Source organism: Abramis brama, assembly GCF_963993115.1.
Source record: "Abramis brama genome assembly, chromosome: 16".
Classification (NCBI taxonomy): Eukaryota; Metazoa; Chordata; class Actinopteri; order Cypriniformes; family Leuciscidae; genus Abramis; species Abramis brama.
In genome coordinates this window covers 28,947,320-28,971,194 of record NC_139978.1, presented here as the reverse complement: position 1 = coordinate 28,971,194, position 23,875 = coordinate 28,947,320, and the positions used below count along the sequence as shown (strand labels likewise).

Genomic DNA, 23,875 nt, shown 5'->3' with positions numbered 1-23,875 from the left:
TTTGTATTCCCATTTCTGTAATTATTGTCCTATCTTTTGGACAATCTTACTGTCCCCTACATATCAAGTGATACACTCTCTATATTGCAAATATGTAGACTGTTTGTCACAGGACCTATGACAAATACATTAAAAATATCTTGGCCCACTTATGAAACATTTTACCCCATGAATTAAAGAGACAGCCCTGGCCTAGTGTCAGGTCCTCTCATTTGAATTATGAGAGCAAGCATCTCATAGGCACACTACACAGTTTCTTGTATAAAAGAATATGCAAGGTTAGGTTATATAAATTACAATGTTGGTCATAGGCAGAGCGATAGTGCAAAGGACTTAATGTTGCAGTGATTTCAAATACCACTCCACAGCCTTCATTTACACTGCGTTACTCTTATGTTTATCTTTGATACATTTGCTTGAGGCAAAACTATTGGCAACAATGCAATGAATTAAATAGTAAATTTATAGTCAAGCAATCACAATGTGACAATAAGAAATCTGTGCACTGAATCATGTAAGCAAGTGTTCCATGGTGACACAAGCCATTTAAATATGAAAGCGCATAAGTATTAAGTTTGCATGTCAACTACTACCTCTTATTTTGCTGCTCTTTGACCTTTGGCTCTGTTGTCCCATTGTGTTCAGGTCTTGCAGCATCCCTTTTTGTTGGTGATGGACGCTTCAGCAGCTCTCCGGCCCTACCACGTAAACAGAGGGACAAGTCTCCCTCTAGCCTGCTGGAAGATTCCCAGGACACCACCTTCACCCGTGACCGCAAAGCTGGCTTCTTCAGTTCTTTCATGAAGAAGAAGTCCATGTCCTCATCTTCTACTTCGTCCTCACCTCAGCAGCAGCAGAATCTCCCAATGCCACCCAAGAGGAGCAGCTCTTTCCGGGAGATGGAGACCCAGCCCCATAAAAAGTATGAGCCCACGGCTGGGTTTGCAGGCCCTCCTCCTTTGCCCCAAACTGATGGGTTGAATTTCTCTCCATCTCATGGTGAGGGGAACCATGTGCAGTCCCGCTGTTGTGGGGCCACGTTTGGGCAGAAGCCCTCATGTTCAAACTCTGGAGCAACCTCTGGTCAAGTGGGAGGCAGCAGTAGCTGGGGAAGCCTAGCGGGCTTCTTCACCCCTCGCCTTATCAAAAAGACACTGGGATTGCGGACTGGTAAGCCTTCTGGGATAGACGAAGGGAGTGGAACCAAGCCGTTCCCTCGTTCCAATTCAACTTCCTCTATGTCTGCTGGGTTGCCAGACTTAGAGCGCATGGCATTGACATTACCAAGAAACCGTAGCAAACCCCCACTAGAGCGCACAGCTTCCACCACCTCACAGCCGGAAAACGGGGCAGCACGACCTTCGGATGCAATCCTGAGGAAGCTTGACGAAGGTACGGCTCAGATACGGGATCGTCCCAAAGCCAAACTCTTGCCACGAGGGGTGGCAGGTGGAGTAAGGGCACCAGGTGTAGGGGGAGAGGCTGATTCGGACTCAAATACACGGGGAAAAGATGGGCAAGATGACAGGCAAGGCTGGTCGTCTCCATCGAAAACCTCCACTCTTGGTTCAGTCAATCTGCACAACCACAAAGTTCCAGTTCTGATCTCGCCAACCCTAAAGCACAGCTCGGCCGACGGCCTAGTTGGCGTGGACTCTCAGGGCAACCGCTTCAAACTGCTGTCTGACAGTGGGGATCGTGACCGACCACGACTGGTAAAGCCAAAATGTGCACCTCCTCCACCGCCCATGCTCCGCTCCCTCCAACACACCTACAGTGCCGATGCAACTGATGAAGCAGTCAGTGGGAACATGGAGATCAATGGAGATGGCGTCAAAAGGTCAGGGAGAGAAGCCAGAGGGGCGCGTCCATCAATACCACCACCACAAGTGCCTCCAGCTCCCATAGTCCCCACTAGCAACACCACCACCCAGACTAAGATGGCCAATGGTTCTTCCAGTGGCGGACCTGGCCCTACTTCCGCTAAACCCACCCTTAGAAGGACTCGGCAGCAGACAGAACGGATCCCCCTGGAGAAGATCAGCAAGGAGGCTCTTTTGGAATGTGCTGAATGCTTGAGTAGTGCTCTTCAAGGCAACACCGAGCTTTCTTCCAGCAGCCAGGTCCTGGATGTGGGACACCAACTTTTGGACTACTGCTCGGGGTATGTCGATTGCATCCCACAGACGCGTAATAAGTTTGCCTTTCGCGAGGCAGTGGGTAAACTGGAGTTGAGTCTACAGGAGCTGCGTGCTTCCTCTGCGGGTGGGGGAGCGGGACTAGGGGCACCTGGGACCAGCCCGGCTCTTGACAACTTGCACACGTGCATTAAAGAGATCAGTGATGTAGTGCAAAGGTAGCCACTGTGTCTGCTACACCTTCCAAAACTCCTCCTCCTGTACCCCTTGAAACTTTTTGCTCCAGAATCAATCTAGTTTTATTTAAATTTTGGGGGACAGAGATTATTCTCTAAAAAGTACCTCAGAAAATGAATACAAACACATACACACTCTCTCTCTATCTTTATTGTTTACAGGTGACTTTCTCATTGAAATTGCCAGTTGGGAACAGAGTTCTTTGTATATAAGCTTTTTGTCACTACCAGAATACACATGGTTTTGCTTTTGACAAATTTACTTTGTAATTAATATTTACAGTTTTATCTTGGTATGAAAGAATGAATTTTCACAAATAGACAGGGGTTGCACAGGTTAAGGTGAGCCGACTACACGCTAACTGGTCCACTTATCGTCCATTTTGTATTTAGATAAAGTTTTCCATTCACTTATTTTTGTTCTTTAATTTGCATTTGATTCACAGTAACTGGATATTGCATCAGAATGTCAATGCAAACTTGGAAATGCCATTTAAAATATGAATCAGTTTTGCTTAAACAATATTGCTTGTTCAGAACATACAGTAGTAATGAATGTGGATTGCAAACACAGTCAGCTCTATACACATTTGTTCATTTGTCTCATTTTACACACTAAAGTACTTCTGTCTACATCCCATACTGTCATTTTTAATTTGACCACATTTGTTAAACACCTACAGCATTTGATGACCATTGATGATTTTGTAATTAGTCTTTATTTCGATATGGTCCATGCATTATAGTTATTAGTAGTGGTTTGCTGTGGCATAGTTGAAATGATGTTGGATCTGTCACCACATGGATCATGTTTGGCCTTTTATATCTGTGGCCTTTAGATAATTCCCCCATTAGCAAGATGGCACAGAACTACATTCATACTCTAGAGTTCTCAACACTCAAGAATTCTAAATATATTTCTAGATTTTATTGATTTGCAATGGGGAAATTATTTGATTTGTGGATAGTCTAGTGAATTTATTTTATGACTATGTCATATTTCCAAAACAGAAGCAGCAACACTACAAATACAAGTATTGCCAAGTCTTTTAACACAAACTGCATTTTCTTTAGCACATTGATTTGTAACTTTATTTTGATTTCACTTTAGAATGTCGCCATTTGTAAACTTGAATTTTAAGTTATTTTCTATTAAAAGCACAGGCATTTTTATGATATTGTAGATATTGCTTATTATTTTATACCCACAAACAGGCGTGAAAGGTCATACTGACTTGTGTCCTTGTGGTGAGGTTTTGGTGTGAGGGTCTCGGTCTCCATCTGTGCATCTACATTATGAATGTATTCATTTGTTAAAAACAGGAGTGTGCGTGTGCGTGTGTGTGTGTGTTTTCCAGTCTCCCTTCACATCGTTCAACCTTTATTAAAAAGAAACATTATTAAAAGAAGCATTTTCTTCAGGACACAAACGGTTACATGTGTTTTCTGAGTCTGTATTCATGAAATGATAGATTTCTATTAGAATTTGCATAAATGAGATTTTTGTGGGTACCCTGCAATGTCATAATTAAAATGCAATGAAGCTGATTTGTACCGATTACACTGGAGCACATTTTTAAAATATAAGTGTTAATTGCCTTGCCTTAATTCACTATCTAGGGTATGTAATATGGATGATTTGGAAGGCGAAATTGTTTTGCCATTCATCTCCATGACATTTCAGTTCCTCTGCAGCAGAAATACATACAAGTTGTTTGTTCAGAACAGTTTTTGTTACTCTAGATCACAGCATAATTTGCCTACACTAACATAGCTTGTTTTGCCTTTTTTTTTCCTGCCATGCTGGGCAATGTTTCCTGATATTACATGGTGCCTTTTGTGAGAGATTTAATGTTTTGTGCACTGCAAGGTCATGTTAAAGATATGTTTATGTAAATATATTTTGCTCTCAAATATTCAATATCAATTTTAAGGTGGCAAATGGGAATTTTGAAGCCTTTATTATCATTCAAGCTACCCTGTTTAGACATCTGGGGATGTGAGGTGTCCAACTTGAATAGGAAAAAGTGCAATGATCTGTCCTTTAATAAGAAAAAGACAGTGCTTGAAGTCTGGTCTTATTTTACTGCGAGAGCTCATCAATTTCTTTTGCTTTGTCAGGAATACCTCTCTTGTAATCACAGAAAATATTTTTCATGTGTGATTTAGCAGTTCTCTTTCAAACACATGCAGGTTGTCTATTCCATTTATTATGTCTGAAAATGTTTCATTACCAAACAACTGAGGGGGAAAAGAGTGACTGTTTCGTATGTCAGTTTTACATGATTGTCAGGGAGCGTTTTGCCTTTTAAACATTTTATTAAAACAGCCGGTTCTTTTTCTTTCATTGCCACTTTGTATTTTAACTTGTTTTTCCTATTGCTTTAATCAGTCAATTTTATTTTAGTAAATTGCCAAACCTCTAAAAGTTTGTACATGAAATAATATTTGATTGTATCATGTATTTAGGAACAATTCAGAGAGAACTATCTTGTCCAATAGTTTATGCTTTATGAGCCACACACGGTCTCGGGTGCAAAGCCGTTTGTCTCACAAACATAATCATCAGAATCTTTTCAGTTTAATTTTAAATACCCAAGATTGTGCATTTTTTTTATTTTACATTTTTGTTTGTCACTTTTATTTATTTTTGGTTTATTTATTGATCTACTTTTTATGTTGAATCCTGGAACTCACATTCTTTGGAGACTGTCTTTTTGTAAGGTCAGATTTTAAGTGCTGAAGAAATTTATATACCAAAGGCCACCTCTCTAGTCCTTCAAGTGCAATGAAAATAAAACACTCTTAATTTTGAATATGTGAATTTAACAGGGATTAAAAAGGCAGAGGTTGACAGATCAACAGTATTTTTTTTTCTGTTTTGTAAAAAGTATATTTTGTGTGATTCTAATTTAAAGCTCACTTTTAATAGTATATTACTGTGAAGTCCTTCCTCAGTGTTACACTTGATGTAAATAATGAATAAAGAAACTGTTGAAACATTGGTTTGGGAGTTTGTATTATAATTTTCTATTAATAAGTACTGTGACATGCTATGCGTCATCTGAGACTGTTTAAAACATTTCATAAAACAAAACATTTCATCCAGAAAACACAGAGAAAATCGTCTGACTTTTACTATTAAATATTACGCTTATTTAGAATAATAATTTTACCCTTAATCGATCACACATGTACAATTTTAGTTTATCAATTATAACACAATTTTAATGAATAAATACATGAAGGTAATATAAATACGCTTTAGAATCAATAGAGACTACATGTGAGCTTAAATGTTCAATTCTCTCTATACCTTTATCAACTGTATAAATTAACTTCACAACTTTTACTTACACTGATATAGTAAGACTTTTTCTTTTAGTTGTCCTCTTTCAAGCACAGCTATTTTCTTCTTGCTGTGTAAATTTGTTTAAATTCTTAATATTTTTTTTTAAATCTCGTAATCTGCAGAAGAGAGAAGTAAATCGTGTTGCTTCTCGCGTGAGAAATGAATCGCAGTTTCTCTCTTTCTCAGCGTGTGATTGGCTGTTCGCTACTGATGTCACACCTAAACTCAGGATCAACGCCTGAGTTGACAGAGAAAGTTGATGATCAGCATCATGGTACCAACAAAGCCTGGTTGGATTGGTTTGGTTTTGTCAACTCGAAACTAATCTTGTAACCCGGATTTTGTTCAACTTCCATCATGGTACAGGCCGATTCATATATGGATAAGTTTTATGATCTCTTCATGAACTTTTTGAAGCGTCAAAGTGTAAGTGTAGCTGTCAACGGAGGGACAGAAAGGTCTCAGATTTCATCAAAAAGATCTTCATTTGTGTTCCAGTGATGAACGGAAGTCTTATGGGTTTAGAATGACATGAGGGTGAGTAATAAATGACAGAATTTAAATTTTTGGGTGTACTATCCCTTTAAGACTTGAAGCAACCCACTGTACCTTAACTGACATTTGTCAAGTTGTATCTTCAACAGGACATTATGGACTTTTCTGTCATATTAAATATTTGATATATTAAACGAATGTAACAATACAATACAATTTCTTATCACATTCTTATCAAACTCTTAAAGGGGTGGTATAATGCCCTTTTCACAAGATGTAAAATAAGTCTCTGATGTCCCCAGAGTGTGTATGTGAAGTTTTAGCTTAAAATACCCCACAGATATTTGTATATAGCATGTTAAAGTTGTCACTTTTTGAGGGTGAGCAAAAACGCACCGTTTTTGTGTGTGTCCCTTTAAATGCAAATGAGCTGCTGCTCTCAACACAGGAGGCGGAGCTTCAAGAGCTGGTGTCCTTTTACCTCACACAGATGTGCACTAGAAATGTCATTGTTTATGTTTAATGATGGAGTGACTCAAGAAGAAGTGACAACATGTAGAATGCAACAGTTGATACATTTATGTAGCTTATGTGTAGTTATCTTCTAGTCATTGATTAGCATATTCTGTCATGATAATCTATAAATCTCGTTCCCGGGGGCGGGGTTTATGTAAATTATAGGGTTAGTGATGTCACTAACCCGGGAGGAAGCTCGTGTAGTCCCTACCAGCCGTTTGTTGTAGTCCTTAAAAAACGATTTCTTTAAAAGCAAATATCTCCCTTTGCTTTGAACTTTGAGCATTGTAACTTTGCAGATGTTGTTTATGCTCAAACAGCAACATTACACACTAACTAAAGTTAGAAAAGTGAAATCATAATCAACCACCCCTTTAACAGTGATTTAGAATCTAAATGGCAGAATCGTTTTTCCTGTGCTCCAGTAGTTGTGTGTAGTTACTCTACCTCTCCACTTGCAAGCTCTGACGGGTAAGAGGCGCTATTGGACAATCACATCCCTCCATTTCCCCGCGGCTGAGACGCATTGTTGGTCGGAAATGGGAAAACCCTGAGCCGTGAGGTTGTCGCTGCTGGCTTCACTGGAGTATAGAGAGTTACACGACGGCAAAGAGAGGGAAGAACAAGCAACCCTGGAGTTTTATGCGGAGGAGACGTTAGTTCTTGGAGTTTTTCGCTATGAGCTGGGGAACGGATCTTTGGGTAAGCGCACTTTTCCCCATTGCCCGTTCCTTGTGGCCTTTTGTTCACTCACAAAACAACTCGGGTTTTGGCATGACTTCAGGAAAGGTGTCCTAGTCAAGCTGTCTGTGTATTCTCGGTCTGTCCTGTTGGGTTTACTGTGTCAGTACACCTTTACCGCCAGAAATAATGCGAGATTTTGATACATTGTAACATTTCGCTTTTCGAATGTACCAAGTTTTAAATGTATCACGCGTGACGTTTCATATAATTCTATTGACATTCCAAATCAAACCAAATGCAAAGGTTTCACACCCAGTTTCGATGACTAAGAGCTGGGCAGAGGATCACCCTCTATTAACTCGTTTTTTCCGCGTATAACAGAGATAATATATCATATATGTATCATTATTTTAATATAAACAACAGTTTCTCCCAGCAGTCTCCAGGATCTGTTTCCATTGTTGCGTATTGGTGACAGGGAGAATGCTGAAGATGATGTGCTGTTAAAGAATAGCCTGAAATGAATCTTCTAATGTGTTTAGATCTACGGGTTGACCATTGGCACCACGTTTGCAGTCTGATGCCACATTTTATTGTCTGGGCTTCAAGTCTGCCATGTTCCAATGGCACACTGGCCTTTTAAATAATAATAAAAATGCATCGTTTCGGCATAAGCTGAACTATCGGGAGACAATAAAGCCCGTCGAGTGTGTGTGGGTCTGTTACAGGGGTGTTGCCCTTCAGATTGGGCTACTGGACAAAAAGCAGAGGATGTGTCAGGCATTGCTAGATATATCATATGTATCATCAAGGATTTTTGAGGATAATAGGTTTAAACAGTGGTTTAAGCGATGTTTTAGTTTACAACTTTACTTACTATGAACGGAATTGCCTATTTGTGATTGATCATCCAGATTAATAACTGTTTTTGTTGTTGCTGTGTTTGTGTGTGAGTAAGTGAGTGGATTTAGGTGTTCTTATGACAGTGAAACTTATTTATTTTAGCCTTTATAATAAAGTTAACTGAGTAATTAACAGATTTAACTAAAAGGTTTTGGTAAAGATTCTGTTTTTTATTTGAATATTCTCTGGGTTCCTGACCTGTTGGTTACAAAGTAGCTGGTTTCGAACTGGTCCAAGCTGATCATTTGCTGGCTGATAATTAATGCGTCCAAAAAGAGTTTGACCACCTTAAGATCTTCTGAACAGCTGGTACTGCTACAAGAAGGTCTGCCTGCTTCAACAATCTGAAGAGCATCTAGAATCCAAATGCTGTTTCAAAACACAACTACCATGTTATGCTGGAAAATCCAGTTTTTTTTGTGTGTGTGTGACTTTCATAACTCATTTATTCTTACAAACAAGGGCAGTTGTGTAATTACGACATCAATAAAGAAATGCCAAAGACTTTCAAGCAAGTCGTTCAAGAATGCGAGAACTGTAGCTGTGAGTGGTGTTCAATGTGTTGTTTTTAACAAGATTATGAACATGAGTGCTGTAAACTTTGATAAATAAATGAATTACTAACAGTTTGACTATAATTATGCTGTCCAATGGACATTGGACTTGTTAGATTGAACATATTCCAGAGCTTTTATGTGTGACTGGATGTTTGGTGTTGGACATCCGATACTGTCTGTTTGCCCTAAATTTGGCTTGAATTGGCTGTCTCAATTTCTCATACCGTAAATCCCTTATGTTGTGAAATATGGCATATCGTCCTCATTAGAAATGGTATTTTGTAGATTGCATTCATCTGTAATCCTCTGGCAAATCCCTTTGTACATGGAACATGCTGAATAATCAAGTTGTCTGCTTGTCTCATGGTATATGTCTTTTTAGTCATAAAATGTGGACGTTTTTCCATCCTTAGCCTTGGCTCTGATGTATGAAATGCCATTCAATCCCTTAAATGCTCGTGCACTTTACATCATGGTTCTCCTCAAATGCATTTTGTGCTAGATCCACGTGTGCTCTATTTAGAGACATTAAAACTCAATTAATGTTTTTAATGACACTCATCATTTGTCAATTGTTGATTTTGATTCAGAAGTAGTGGCGTGATGCCTTGGGTGTGATCAGTTTACACCTTTCAGAATTGCCCAATTATAAGACATAACAAAGAAAACGCCTTGCACATAAGACAACTTGTTAGTTCTGAGTATCATGGAGGATATTTGTGTGACATTTTTGCTGTCCAGTGCTTTTATTAGTGCAAAGCAATATGAACGTAGATCGACTTGAGCTGTGAGGGATTGTGTGTACTTTAATCAATGTAAGGAAGGACAAAGAGCCTGATTGAAACTTAATCACACAATGCTCAACTGAGTACAGGAAACTGACATTTAAACCCTTGCTATTATTAAAACAGTTTCCTTGTGTGTGTTTTTTACATCTCCTAAAGTTATTTGTTTGAAGCCTGTATGATGATTTCAGGGGAGCCGCTGCACAGGTCTGTTTTGTAAGTTGTACACAACTGTACGACCAACCATATGGAGCGCATGGACTGAACTCTGTATGTGCTGTTAAAAGAATTGTTAACAGGGCTTCGATGTGGTGATTCAGTCTTTTGTAGAGCAAACTGGTTAGACCTGTTACAGTGCTCGCAAGGCTTGGATAGTAATTGTTTAGTTCATAGTTTAGTGTGTTGTAGTGTTTTGGGTTTCATAAATGAATTGAATTAGCCAATGTCAACCAACAAGCAAGTAGATGAAAAGACTTTCTTTTTATATGAACTTTTCTATGAAAATATAATATTTTTTAAAATGTAATTTTTTGAAAAACATGATCCTTCAGAAATCATTTAATATGCTGATTTAATATATATATATATATATATATATATATATTTTATATGAAAAATAAATCTATCATAACTTTTAAAATTAGGGATGCACCGATTTGAAAAATTTGGCTGATACCAATAACCGATAATTCTTTATATTTGAAAGCCAATAACCGTTATATTGGCCGATAAATCTAAAACCAAAATTTTATATAATTTGAGATTCTGATTACAAAAACAAGTCTCACCATTAAATCCATGTTCTAAGCACACAATTGTAATTTACTCATTATAATTTTATGTAGCCTGTATGACAAATGCATGAACAGCGCACATCTGAACTGTCTCAGCTGAGGGAAATAATCCATTATTTATCGGCTTTAATATATCAGCCGGGCCGATTACGATAACGCTAAAAATGAACATATATCAGCAGATACCGATATGGTGGCCGATATATCACGCATCCCTTTTTTTAAATGTCTTTACTGTCACTTTAATCAATTTGATGCATCCTCTTTGCTGAATAAAACGGAATAATTTCTTTTAAAAAAGTCATTCAGACTTCAAACATTTGAACAGTATTTGTATAATAAAATATCGATAACTATAAAAGGTTTTCTCATTAAGATCCAGATGCATAAAAGATACATTTACATGAGATTTTTTAAATGGACAGATTTTTCTCAAGTCTTGAATAAACTGACAGATTTAAAACTTTCCTTGATAAAAGAACACCTTAAGTCATTTACATGAACTTGCACATTGTGGCTATCATGCATAATCATTTGAGAATGTAAATGCACATATCATAAGATTTTATACAGTAATTAAAAGAGTCGTTGTTTAAAATGTGTATATAGATCTTGAGGAAATCTGCAGAACGAATTTGCCCTTTGCACCTGATCCAAGATCATGCACTTATCTTGTGACAGTCATGTCAAGATTTGACTGAAAAGCTTGTTATGCATCACCTTAAAAAGCGACTTCTGTCTTCAACCCCTGCTGCAGTGACTCAAGACAAAGGCAGATGTAGGAGGCTCCTGTCAAGACAGTTCAGTTGAAGGATATTCTTTTTGTTTTTGACTGTTCAGGCTTTTGACAACCGTCTGTGTGTTTTTACAAATAGCTACAAAACAACCACATTGGTCCTGTTAGATTTGAGTGCTAAAATCAGAAGACAAGGAAATATTGTTGCGCTCAGATGAAGGCTAGTTGTAAGTCCAGGTGCGTGAAAACCAATAAAATGTAGAAGAGACTGTAGATGGTTCGCACTCTGAAAAACTAGACAAAGTCTTTATCAAAAAGAATCAATTATTTTAATAGAGCAAGAGCAGACGTTTCAGCCATCCAGCTATTCTCAATGCTCATCTACTCTCAGTGCTAAAATCAGACAATTGTGCATTTAAAATATGCTCTCTCAAGGAAGCACATGTAATTTGTATTATCTAACCTTAAAATTTTAAAATGAAAGGCAATTTCATTTTAGACCATACATAGAGTAGCGACTGAGTGTGACTTAAACATACCAGCGAATGGTGAGATTTTTGCTAATAAAGTGATCGTGCCTGAAGAATAGTGTGAGAACTTTATTATGTCTGGTCTCCCAGTATCATTTCAGTGAGCTTTTAATGTTTTACACATGCGCAGTTAGATGATTTAAGTATCTTAGGAAACTTTTGCAAAAGGCTTGAAAATGGTAGTGTGGATGGAGAGCGTTTTGAAACTAAAATGGCATTTTCAAATGTATCGGGATGAATGAAGACTTCACAGTTGAGGTGTACAGATTGCTGAGAGCTGGTAATCTGGGATACCTGGAGTTCAGTCAGGTGAGACTCTGCCAGGTCATTATGTCTGGGTGCCAAGACTGCTGTCGCTGCCAATGTGCCAGAGGAGCTATAGACATAAACACACGCTCAGAACATAGTCGTGGGAAAGAGTAGGTCAGGAAACAATTTGTTTGAACCTTTGACCCTCGGCATTTAGTATGTCATTCCAGTGCTTTCCTATGTTTATTGGCATGTGTGAGTAATGTTTCGCTACATGTGTCTCTGGTGAGAGAACCAGTTTGTGCTCTCATTTTCACTGACCCATTTTCAGCAGAATAAATGCTGATGATGAACTGATAACTTTCTCTGTTTCTCTGCTATTCTTAGGGTGGTATTTTTTAAAAATAATTTATGTGTTGTTATAGTTTTTTTATGGAGATACTTTGTATGGCTTGGATGTTTTAAAGGGGCATTCCACCCATTTGAACATTGTTTTTTATTTAAAGTGGGTCATATATGTAGTCGAAATGTAAAATAAATTTTGAATTTGGTGCCTTTGTGACCGAGGAAAGACAAAAAATAACGCATTTGTATGAAAGACAACAACTCCCACAATGCACCACATTGCACAGCTCCGCAAGCCACTCCCACTAATCCAGAACAGCGCATATCTGCCTATAAGAGAAATCACTCTTCCGTCTACAAGGCTAGCTACCACCAGAGCTTGAAATTCATTTCACACAAAATGTCTAGTTAGTTGGCGAACTCATTAGTGCATTACTCCTCGTTTGTATTTCTTTCGAAAAGGTGAATTATTGCATGGTACCGGGATGTTCAGTCAGAACATATGTGGTGCGAAACTAGGATAGTTCACAACACAAACGTCCGTGTCCTCGTCTGATTCAGAGATTTCGTCCAGGAGAAATTGTCATTGTTGGAATTCTTTGCCGCAGACGGACTCTATCTCTGTGTTCGTAGTTGCATAGTGAGATCACCGGCGCCACCAGTCCGCCCTAACTCGAGCCAGTCTGGGCTCCTCGTCCGCGGCAGGCAGGTCTTCTGCCTCGGCAGCTCTTCGCTATAATGCGGCTTGTAAAGGTAGCCACAAACACCTGATTCAAGCATCAGACTTCCGAAATCCTCTTCTTCTATATCATATTGAGTACTCTCCTCCGCTATTGTCATAACTTTACATCTGTCTCCACAGCGCCTGTTAGCTTAGCTTCAAACAAGATGGAGGATATTGCTTTCAGTTTCAGAGAGTAAAGTCCCACCCACTGATCTGTAATAGGTCTGTAGCGTGAGCGGTTCCCGCCCCCTGGGAAAGATGAGGAACGAGTGTCTGTAGTCTCAACAGAAATCCCCCCCTCTTACACTTCCTCCTACAATGACGCAAAATGACGATTTTTGCGTCATTGTAGGAGGAAGTGTAAGAGATAAATAACGGATTTCTCCCGTCTCAGGGGAAAATGAGAGAGTGTTGCACAACCATTCAACAGTATGACTGGGTTTCTAACAATGCAAAGCTTAATGCAAATGGGTGGAGTGTCCCTTTAACCATTTGATAGTTGCTTCTGGCTCCTTTCCTCGACATTAGAGTTGGAGTTTTATACAGATTATGTTCTGTCATCCCTGCTCTGATCAGAACAAAAATCTTTAAAACGTTTCACAGTATCCTGCTTAAACACAAGCTCTTAGCTATGTTTGGTTGGAAAGTGAATATTTGCAGACAATCAGATCTTTGTAGCATGTAAAGCTTGCTCTTGGCTCTCTCTTCGGCCCTTGGCACTCTCTGAAAGACCAACAGCTGGGTGCAAATGTCCGTCTATATCACACAACAAAGATTAATTTAGTTTTGAGGTCAATGTTATCATAACCAAGGGTCCGTAGCTTATTTTTCTGCTGGAATCGACTAATTGGACCATCAAATCTTGGCTTACAACCAATTTTTTTTTCACAGAGCCAATATTTATGGAGCACGACTCACACAAACAAGTTCTGTGCTCCTTGGCCTGGAACAAACTGGCGGAATGTCCTGTGATCTTCTCAACCAAACCCCTACATGATGGAGTTCCCAAATAGCTGTACTCTGAAGCTCTCCTTTGTCTTCTGGCATAGCTTTGGTGGCCTTATCAGAAGCAATTAGCCCAGGTTTAAATCCATGTTGAATATCTGTGGTGCCACTAGTCTCCACTGTTTTGGGTAAACACTAAACAGGGCCACTTTATGGTCCCATACTTGAATCATTGGGCCTGAACCATGAAGCATTGTTGTTTCTTTATTTTAAGACTAACTGGACATAGTCATCGTTTTGGTCTGGGAATTTTCAATAGTCATTTGTCACTTGATGTCTGAGGCATCAATGCCAAGTTTACAGGATAAGTGGGCAATGTTCTCTTTTGATGTTTTAAAACCCTCTTACTCACTTCCTTTAGAAGAATAATTTTAGCCACCCTCATGTTGTTCCAAATCTGTATGCTGTCATGTTTCCATGGAACACAAATGAATATTTTTTTAAGGAATCTTCTCATGCAAAAGTGCAAAAGATCATCTGTAAAATTTAGAAAATTGTATTTATTCTTTCTTTTAAAGTTTTTTTCCTCTGGACCCCAGTTTGTAAACCTGAATTTTAAAATTTTAAAAGAGATACCAAGAAACTAGCATAAACACCCATCCTGTACCACTACATTTATCCACTTTTTTTAAAGTTTTTTTTTATGATTATAAGAAGAATGTGTCTTAAATGTCTTAAATTCTGCAATAATCCATCATATTATAGCTCTGTTACATAACATGAAGAATGAAGAGGACTTCAAAACAAGCCACCTCAGAGGATGCCAGCCCTGCACATATTTCTTTAACAATTCGTAAACTCAATATCTAAGAATTTGGAATTAATTGTTTGCAGCACTTGAATGGAAACTGAATTCAGGTTTTTCACAGGCAAGCTCGATGGGAATTGGCCCGAAACTGTGTTGAGGGTAACTATGTTGTTACATTGTTCAGTTTCAGCTTCTTTCACATTTACAGGGCCCCTTAGTCTCCTGACAAATCACACAAGCCTGTTTACAGAAGGAGAGAGAGGAAACACAGGGAACCAGACTGGTCGTTTTGTCGTCTCCCACCTTTTGTTGGATGACATGCGTTGCGGTTTTTATGACCTGTGGAGATTGTTGCTTGGAATGGTCAGAATTCCCTGGAAATGTACATTTATTCACTTGCATTGGTACGGTAGGGACAGTTTTACAGTTTCTTCTCATGGGATACCATGCTGTATCAAAACAGCTTGAGATTGTTTCTTGTTTGAAAGAGGGAATTGTGGATTTGCATGGGAGAGAAGCAGTTTCCAGGGTAATCCAATGCAATGTATGCGTCTCCCAGCACAGTACGCTAAGTCGAGTCTGCTGAAATACACAGCTCAAGTGTCTTTTGTTTTTATCTAGTTATGCAAGTCAGGTAGCAACTCATTAATCTATGTGCTTTAACCTGACTGAAAATCTTGGCTCCTTGTGTTAAGCTTGGATTACTATTAAACAGTCTGGACAAACGTGGCGTAATGGAAGTGCCTATCATCTTGAGGAGACAAGACTACATAAAGTGCATGTGTGCATACCAGAGTAGACAGTGCAAACAGCATGAGACAGAACGAATTTTACATAGAACATGGCACAGTAATAAGAGAAGTTAATCATTAAAATTAGGTATATGAGCAACTCTGGTAGTTAAAGCCCTTCCCTGATAGATTATGCATGGTAAACAAAAAGGCTTTAGCAGAACATGTATATCTTGGGCTTCCCAGGTTAAATATGACAATTTTTGATCTACATGCTTTTCATAAATAGCATTCTGTCATCCTGTCATTCATACTTGCAAAGGGTGGGCACTAGAGCCCGACCGATAAAGGATTTTTAAGGCCGATACCGATACAAATATTTGGTGATTTAAAAATCCGATATTCCGATATATCGGCCAATATATATATATATTTTTTTTTAAATCCAGAAACGTGTAACAAAATATGAACAGATTTTCCCTAACATTAGTTATTCGTAGTTATTTAAGAGTCCTCAGCCTTACTAAAATAATATAATGCAGTTTAAAAATAAATTTATTTTAAAAAAAATTTACTTTATTGTCACAACAGAACAGAATATATTAAAGTTCTGATAAATATAATGTATATTAAAAATACAAACTTAAGATATGAAACTAAAAGTCCTTTGAACAAAAAAAATCAACTATTATTATTAATATTGATAGTAATAATTTAAAAAAAAATCAATGATGATGATATTATTATTATTATCATCATCATTTGTATTATTATTTAACAAGACAAAGGTCACTCCTAATTCTATCCATCTATTCCATCAAGCTACAAAAAAACATTTTCAATCATCATTTGCTGCCTGCCTTCTAAAATCTACTACTTAGTGATGCACTAAATACATTATGTGAGGTAATTAACACATGGTTACCGAGTCGATCGTTCCCTGGGATGTGTTTTCATTAAAATTGAATGTAAAGAGTTATCTCTAAAAACAGATTAACGTTATCTTATAACGCTAGTATATGGGGCACAGAGTAAGTAAAAGTAAATCGCTAGTTAATACCACTAACAAGGCTCAAAATAGCCTCACACTAACACGGTAGCATAATGAGGGTCCCTACATGCAAACCGAAGCATTGATAACTTTGTAAGTGTACAGACAGTTTAATAAGAAGATACTTTATAAAGACAGTACATTACGCGTTTACAGGCATCATCTAGGAAAAGTCTCGACTAGTCGAGTCACGAACGCCGTGCTACGTTAGATTTTACAAACGTAATTCCTATCGACCAGCTCACTTAGCACGGCGTTCGTGACTCGATTAGTTGAGACTGTTTTCCAAGATGACGAATGGCTGTAAAAAAGTATCTTCTTAAACTGTCTGTACACTTACAAAGTTATCAATGCTTTGGTTTGCATGTAGGGACCCTCATTATGCTACCGTGTTAGTGTGAGGCTATTTTGAGCTTTGTTAGTGGTATTAACTAGCGATTTACTTTTACTCTGTGCCCCATATACTAGCGTTATAAGATCATCTGTTTTTAGAGATAGCTAAAACTCTTTACATTCGATTTTCATGAAAACGCATCCCAGGGAACGATCGACTCGGTAACCATGTGTTAATTACCCCTACAGCAACGCACACTTGGATTTCACACACGTGTAAAAGAAAAGCTAACTTTTATGCACAGGCTATGTTTAATACTTTTTCTCTATGTCTAAATGTTCACTCCTCGCGTGCCTAACTTACGTTTTACAATGCAGGGACTGGAACTACAGATATGCTAGTTATAAATACAGTAATCATTACTTTATTTAGGCAGAATAAGTTCGTTGTGATTTCCAAGCTCATTGATGTTAGCAGTCTTCCTTGTAGAGTGCGCTCTGGTGGACAAACTATGCAGCGCCAACACTCATAACATGGTTGCAGGGTGTTTCGTCCGCTTTTATTTTATTTTTTAAATATTCATTTATCGGCCGTTATAAATGCCGATACCGATAGTTTGGAAAATGCCTAATATCGGCCGATAATATCGGCCAGCCGATATATCGGTCGGGCTCTAGTGGGCACCAAAGATTTACTTTTGAGATACCTTCTTTTGGCCAAATTGTAAAGCTGCATCGCGTTTGTCTTTTGGGTAGAATCCAGTTCAACAATGTACAGTGAGGAAAATAAGTATTTGAACACCCTGCTATTTTGCAAGTTCTCCCACTTGGAAATCATGGAGGGGTCTGAAATTGTCATCGTAGGTGCATGTCCACTGTGAGAGACATAATCTAAAAAAAAAAATCCAGAAATCACAATATATGATTTTTTAACTATTTATTTGTATGATACAGCTGCAAATAAGTATTTGAACACCTGTCTATCAGCTAGAATTCTGACCCTCAAAGACCTGTTAGTCTGCCTTTAAAATGTCCACCTCCACATTTATTATCCTAAATTAGATGCACCTGTTTGAGGTCGTTAGCTGCATAAAGACACCTGTCCACCCCATACAATCCGTAAGAATCCAACTACTAACATGGCCAAGACCAAAGAGCTGTCCAAAGACACTAGAGACTAGTGGTATTAGGTATTGGACTACTTTGGCATTTTTTAAATATCGGCATCGGCCGATAAGTTTTTCTGATTGGCCGATGTGTTGGAAGCGGGACTTTTATTTTGACGGCGCTCCGGACTTTTATTTTGACGGGCGGCGCTGAGAACACCAGCGCCAGAAGAGAACGGCAAAGGCAGCTCCTCAGATCAAACAGCGCTCACTCACTCACTCACATTCTCCGTCTTCATTAATTTACGATCTCTGTCAGTCATATCTAATACTTTGTTAGACAGAACTGGTAAACAAAGAAGAGATCTCCATGCAAGATCTCACCTCGTGGGGTCTCAATGATCCTAAGAAAGGTGAGAAATCAGCCCAGAACTACACGGGAGGAGCTGGTCAATGACCTGAAAAGAGCTGGGACCACCGTTTCCAAGGTTACTGTTGGTAATACACTAAGACGTCATGCATGGCACGGAAGGTTCCCCTGCTTAAACCAGCACATGTCAAGGCCCGTCTTAAGTTTGCCAATGACCATTTGGATGATCCAGAGGAGTCATGGGAGAAAGTCATGTGGTCAGATGAGACCAAAATAGAACTTTTTGGTCATAATTCCACTAAACGTGTTTGGAATGATGAGTACCATCCCAAGAATACCATCCCTACTGTGAAGCATGGGGGTGGTAGCATCATGCTTTGGGGGTGTTTTTCTGTGAGATGGGACAGGGCGACTGCACTGTATTAAGGAGAGGATGACCGGGGCCATGTATTGCGAGATTTTGGGGAACAACCTCCTTCCCTCAGTTAGAGCATTGAAGATGGGTCGAGGCTGGGTCTTCCAACATGACAATGACCCGAAGCACACAGCCAGGATAACCAAGGAGTGGCTCTGTAAGAAGCATATCAAGGTTCTGGCATGGCCTAGCCAGTCTCCAGACCTAAACCCAATAGAGAATCTTTGGAGGGAGCTCAAACTCCGTGTTTCTCAGTGACAGCCCAGAAACCTGACTGATCTAGAGAAGATCTGTGTGGAGGAGTGGGCCAAAATCCCTCCTGCAGTGTGTGCAAACCTGGTGAAAAACTACAGGAAACGTTTGACCTCTGTAATTGCAAACAAAGGCTACTGTACCAAATATTAACATTGATTTTCTCAGGTGTTCAAATACTTATCTGCAGCTGTATCATACAAATAAATAGTTAAAAAATCATACATTGTGATTTCTGGATTTTTTTTTTTTAGATTATGTCTCTCACAGTGGACATGCACCTACGATGACAATTTCAGACCCCTCCATGATTTCCAAGTGGGAGAACTTGCAAAATAGCAGGGTGTTCAAATACTTATTTTCCTCACTGTATTGTAACAAGCTTAGTAAAAAAATAAAGTAATTCCAAGATGGCAGATGTAGCAAGAGTTCATTCAATATTGAAAAATATGGAAGATCATTAAGTTCAAGTAAAATTTGATTGTAATCCGTAATGTATTCGTGCAATTTATTTTAGGCTTAGATTATAGTATTATTAGCTAAAGGCAGAGACTTCACATGAGTTGCATGATTTTTATGACAAATGAAATTAGCTTAAATATTTGATTAACAAATGTATCCCGCTTGAAATTTGTAGAACAGTGGCCACTAACAAAGGGACATTCCAATTCTGTGGAAAGATGCAGAGTTCTGCGCATATGCAAATTCTGGGAGGATCTAGTTAGGATATGCAGTAGACAGCAAGCATCTCACTAGGTGTTGGAACAAGGCCATTGCATTAAGCTGGAGGGCTGTATATTTGCGTTTTTAGCTGTGGTATGTGTGCTTTTATCTGTGTAATCGGGGTCATTTCAGTACAGGAAGACAGACAGACGTTTGGGGGATGGGGGTCTTAATTCTTAGGCTAGCACATGATAGCACTCATGCTCTTTGTCAAATGTCTTTGTCTCCAAGACCCTCCAGAAGTTTCTAAATCACAATGATGCACTCAAACATGGCTGCTAATGATTTCCAAATGATCTCCCCATGCGACACTTCAGCCCTGCACTGTAACTGAAAATTGAATCCAACTATTTTTTTACATTGACTCACATTACGTTCTGTCGAATCCCGAATCACTGAATCACGATTTCTGAAAAACTATTAAGCAGAACAATTGTTAAATGTTCATAAAATCTGTTTGTAAGAAATGTTTCTTCAGCACTAAATCAGCATATTAGAATGATTTCTGAAAGGATCTGAAGACTGGAGTAAAGGCTGTTGAAAATTTAGCTTTGCCATCACAGGAATTAATTTGTTTTAAAATAGAAGAACAGTTGTAAGAGCATAAGAGACTAATTATTCAAAAAGTTTTTTGCATCCCTTGATTTTAAGAATTTAACTGAGGTTTAAGCCCTATTTTGCACCTTCTTTTTTTTTTAATTGTTGAATTGTGATGTCTCAAATGTCTTAGGCTATTAGAATCAAGCAGCCAGTATTTTTCATTTTGTAGGCTAGGGGCAAGAAAAGTGCCATTTTTCCATTCTTTCGTTTGCTGAGTCAGATACGTGGTTTAAAGGAGGTCACATTGAATTCACCTCAAAGTTTTGCATATTATGTTTAGACACAGACTAAAATTAGTCGGGCAGGAGGCCTGAATATCCTGGAGTGCTCTTGCTTTGCTAGCAGAATGCTAGTACTAGGGCTGTAGTCAAGACCACCTTTGTCGAGTCCAAGACAAGTCCAAGACCAGGACTAGTCGAGTCCAAGTCAAGACCGAGTCCAAAAAGGTTCGAGTCCGAGTCAAGACCGAGTCCAGGACAGGAAAAAAAAAAAAGCAGTCTGCTAAAAAAATATAGGCTAGCCTATAGAAATTAAATCATGTAATAATGAAATGATGAATAATTTTAATTTTATTTAAAATAATTGACTAATTCAAAGAACAACAAAAAAATAATAATTATATAGGCCTAAAGGAGCAAACACATTCGTTTCGACTGTCTGATCAGCCTTACATTCTGTTCCTGTCAATCATACACGCGATGTATGAGGGAGGGCCGAGCCAACTCACAGACACACACACACACACACACAAGAGATGCAGATAAACCACGGATCGGGCGGATGACGTGACGAAAAATAATATTTTAGCCTACCACTCGTGGAATAGGCAAAGAAAGAAAGGTAAGAAAAAAAGTTGCAAAACTTGGCCCATTAATTAGATGTGCAAGGCAAGCAGGCTAGTTTTCGGGGTGTTATGGACAATTAAAAATGTGAATATTCACGTTGCACTAGCGGTGGACTTTCAGCGAGTTTATTTAAACATTTATTTTTGATAGAGCCGTTTATGAGTCAAAAGAGCCGGCTCTTTTCATTGAGCTGAGTGAAACGAACCGAAATGCCCATAGTTATTAGGTGGCCAGTGTTTCACTTTCCCTCCAATAATATTTTGTTTTAATATCGCGGCGACGTATGTGTGATTACTGGGAACATAATAAAGACACCTGGACTCGGTCGAGACCAAAAGCCATATTTGGCAAGACCAGTGGCCGAGACAAGTCCGAGTCTGAATACCAGCGAGTCCGAGACCATAGAAAAGCGGTCTCGAGTCCGGACTCGAGTACTACAGCCCTAGCTAGTACTAAAGTTAAGTAACCTGCAGCTGAAACTGTCCGATGCAGAATAACAGGAATGCATTGCTGACATGTTAAAACATGACTACAGAAATGCATATTCCTTTCAAAGCTTCTCTTCAATGCAAGTACAGTTTATTTGACAGGTGCTAACACTGTATACTTGAAGGGGGGTGGGTAAATGTTGCCCTTTCTTTTGTCTCTCAAATCCAGTGTAAAGAGTTAACAAGGGGCAAAACAAAGTCATCGGTGCGAAATGCAAAGTCATTCAGACACCGGTGCGACTTTGGTGGTTTAACACTATTTCGTGACAAATCCAGATTTCCATGTGAAGCCCCTCACAGTCTGGTGGATCCATTCTGCTGGCTTCGACCTGGTGACTGTGGTCTGACTGTGTGGTGTTGGTGGTTATGTGGCCTGCTATATCCTGTTCTTCTACAGGAGGCATATTCAGGGGAACCAGCCTATTCAAATACTATGAGTTTACTCATGGTTGAGGTTAAAATGGGTGCCGGATGTGGTGATGTGAATCACTTGGTTTGATTTAAGATTGTATGACTATGAATTATGTCAGCTGAGCTTTTTTCTGCATGGTTTAAAGAAGTGTATTTTCTGATTGGCTGCCAAACCATTTTTTAAGATAATGCAAGTCAGTTTTGAGTGTCGAAATACTATGCAGGGACCGCCGTAAGTAAACTTCCCGGAGGGATGTAAACACTGTGATGCTTTCAAAATATTGCTCTGTTTGTTTGAACCATCCAACACTTACATTTTTGCATTTGGGAGAGGCTTTTATCCAAAGCACCTTACATTGCATTTGAGGATACAAATTCTTAATAGCATTCATGGGAATCGAAACCATAACCTTGGTGTTTGAGCTTCTGCCTTAGCCGATGGCGTGAGTTTCGGGACTACCTTTTGATTTGAACAATGAAAGATGGGGTGAGCGGGATATGTGAGAAGACTGTTTAGAACTAACATCGCAGAAGTGACACAACGTACCTTTAAATGGAGATTAAGCGATAATGGTGTTCTTAATCATTAAAGATTGCAGGAAAAGTTTTCCATGTTGTCCATTATGTGTCCTTATCCTTGTCTTCATTGAAGGAAGGAAGCCGTTCCATGCCTCACCCAGCGTGTGATTGCGGATGTTTGGAGCTCTTTTTTGTTTTCTGGTGCTCACGGAAGAGGATCTGTAACAGCAGCCTTTAGAATTAAGTTAAGTTTGTATGAGTTAACTACTCTGTGTGTGTGTGTGGTGGTTATAACATGCCATGGCTGACACATCTGTCCGGGATGTAGGGTGTGAAGTGCCATCTCCAAACACACTTCTTTAGCACATTCAATGTAGTGCATTCAGTTCCAAACCACATGCAAATGCAAACTTTACAACCATGGAAATGCATGCGTACTTGAGTTCTATCATTCTGCAGAAAGTGTCGCAAACTTGTTAGCAATTCCATATTTCATTATTTCATACATAAAGATTATTAAAACAATAATGGATATGTACTTGACAGCTATTTCTACTGCTCCCAGATATTCTCCTGTCATTGGTCAGAATTGTTCTCCCACCCCAATCTCATGGCATTGGTAGAGCCCATGTTGCTATGCTGAGCTGATTGGGATGCTCAATAAAACTGTTATAGAAAGCATGAGACACGTACACAGCTTGCACACATCACCTTTAAAGATTAATAAAAATAATATCTGGACAAAACATTTTTAAAAAATGACTTTTCCTGATTATTTATTTGTTATATGTTATAAAAAAATGTCAAAATCAGTGGTGTTGGATTAAAGTTGGACTAAAGACACATTGTCTCAACTGGCTTGTTACGACTAGCATAGAATCATGTTTTTTCTCTAGAGCTATTTAGCTGTAGAGCGACGATTCTGCTGTTGTTCACTGCTCAGTGGGCAGTTTTGTAGCAAGACTGAAAATGAAGTGTCCCTCTGTGGAAAGGATAATCAGTGTCAGAACATGCTGTAATGGCTTTAAAAGTGTGTGTCAGCCTTAAGTCACAAGGCAGTGAACCAACTCCCTTTTTACACACACACCCGTGTCTCCTCAGACTGGCATACCTTTAAAGGCCTTTAATCTTGAACACCAGACATTAACAGAGTTTCTCCTCGGGGTACAGAGGGATGTGACCATGTTAGAAGGGCTGTAGGTGGTTTTGGGCACATGTTAGCAATTCTTCAGAA

At 38.9% G+C, this 23,875-nt stretch overlaps 2 protein-coding genes across 6 annotated transcripts in view; both read left to right on the top strand.

The window, feature by feature from the left end:
- Positions 1-5,379, top strand: part of abl2 (c-abl oncogene 2, non-receptor tyrosine kinase) — a 32,498-nt gene extending 27,119 nt beyond the window's left edge. Inside the window, exon 11 of one of the 2 annotated variants that reach the window (XM_084087579.1) lies at positions 646-5,379. In XM_084087579.1, coding sequence (XP_083943705.1) covers positions 646-2,360 — 1,715 coding nt within the window. In that variant the 3' untranslated portion in view covers positions 2,361-5,379. The remainder of the gene's footprint in view (positions 1-645) is intronic. The other variant, XM_084087580.1, reaches the window with a different exon arrangement.
- A 1,860-nt stretch (positions 5,380-7,239) lies between these two features.
- The window catches only part of fnbp1l (formin binding protein 1-like), a 51,279-nt gene continuing 34,643 nt past the window's right edge, over positions 7,240-23,875 (top strand). For all 4 annotated transcript variants that reach the window (XM_084086623.1, XM_084086622.1, XM_084086621.1 and 1 more), the window contains exon 1: positions 7,240-7,439. In XM_084086623.1, coding sequence (XP_083942749.1) covers positions 7,416-7,439 — 24 coding nt within the window. In that variant the 5' untranslated portion in view covers positions 7,240-7,415. The remainder of the gene's footprint in view (positions 7,440-23,875) is intronic.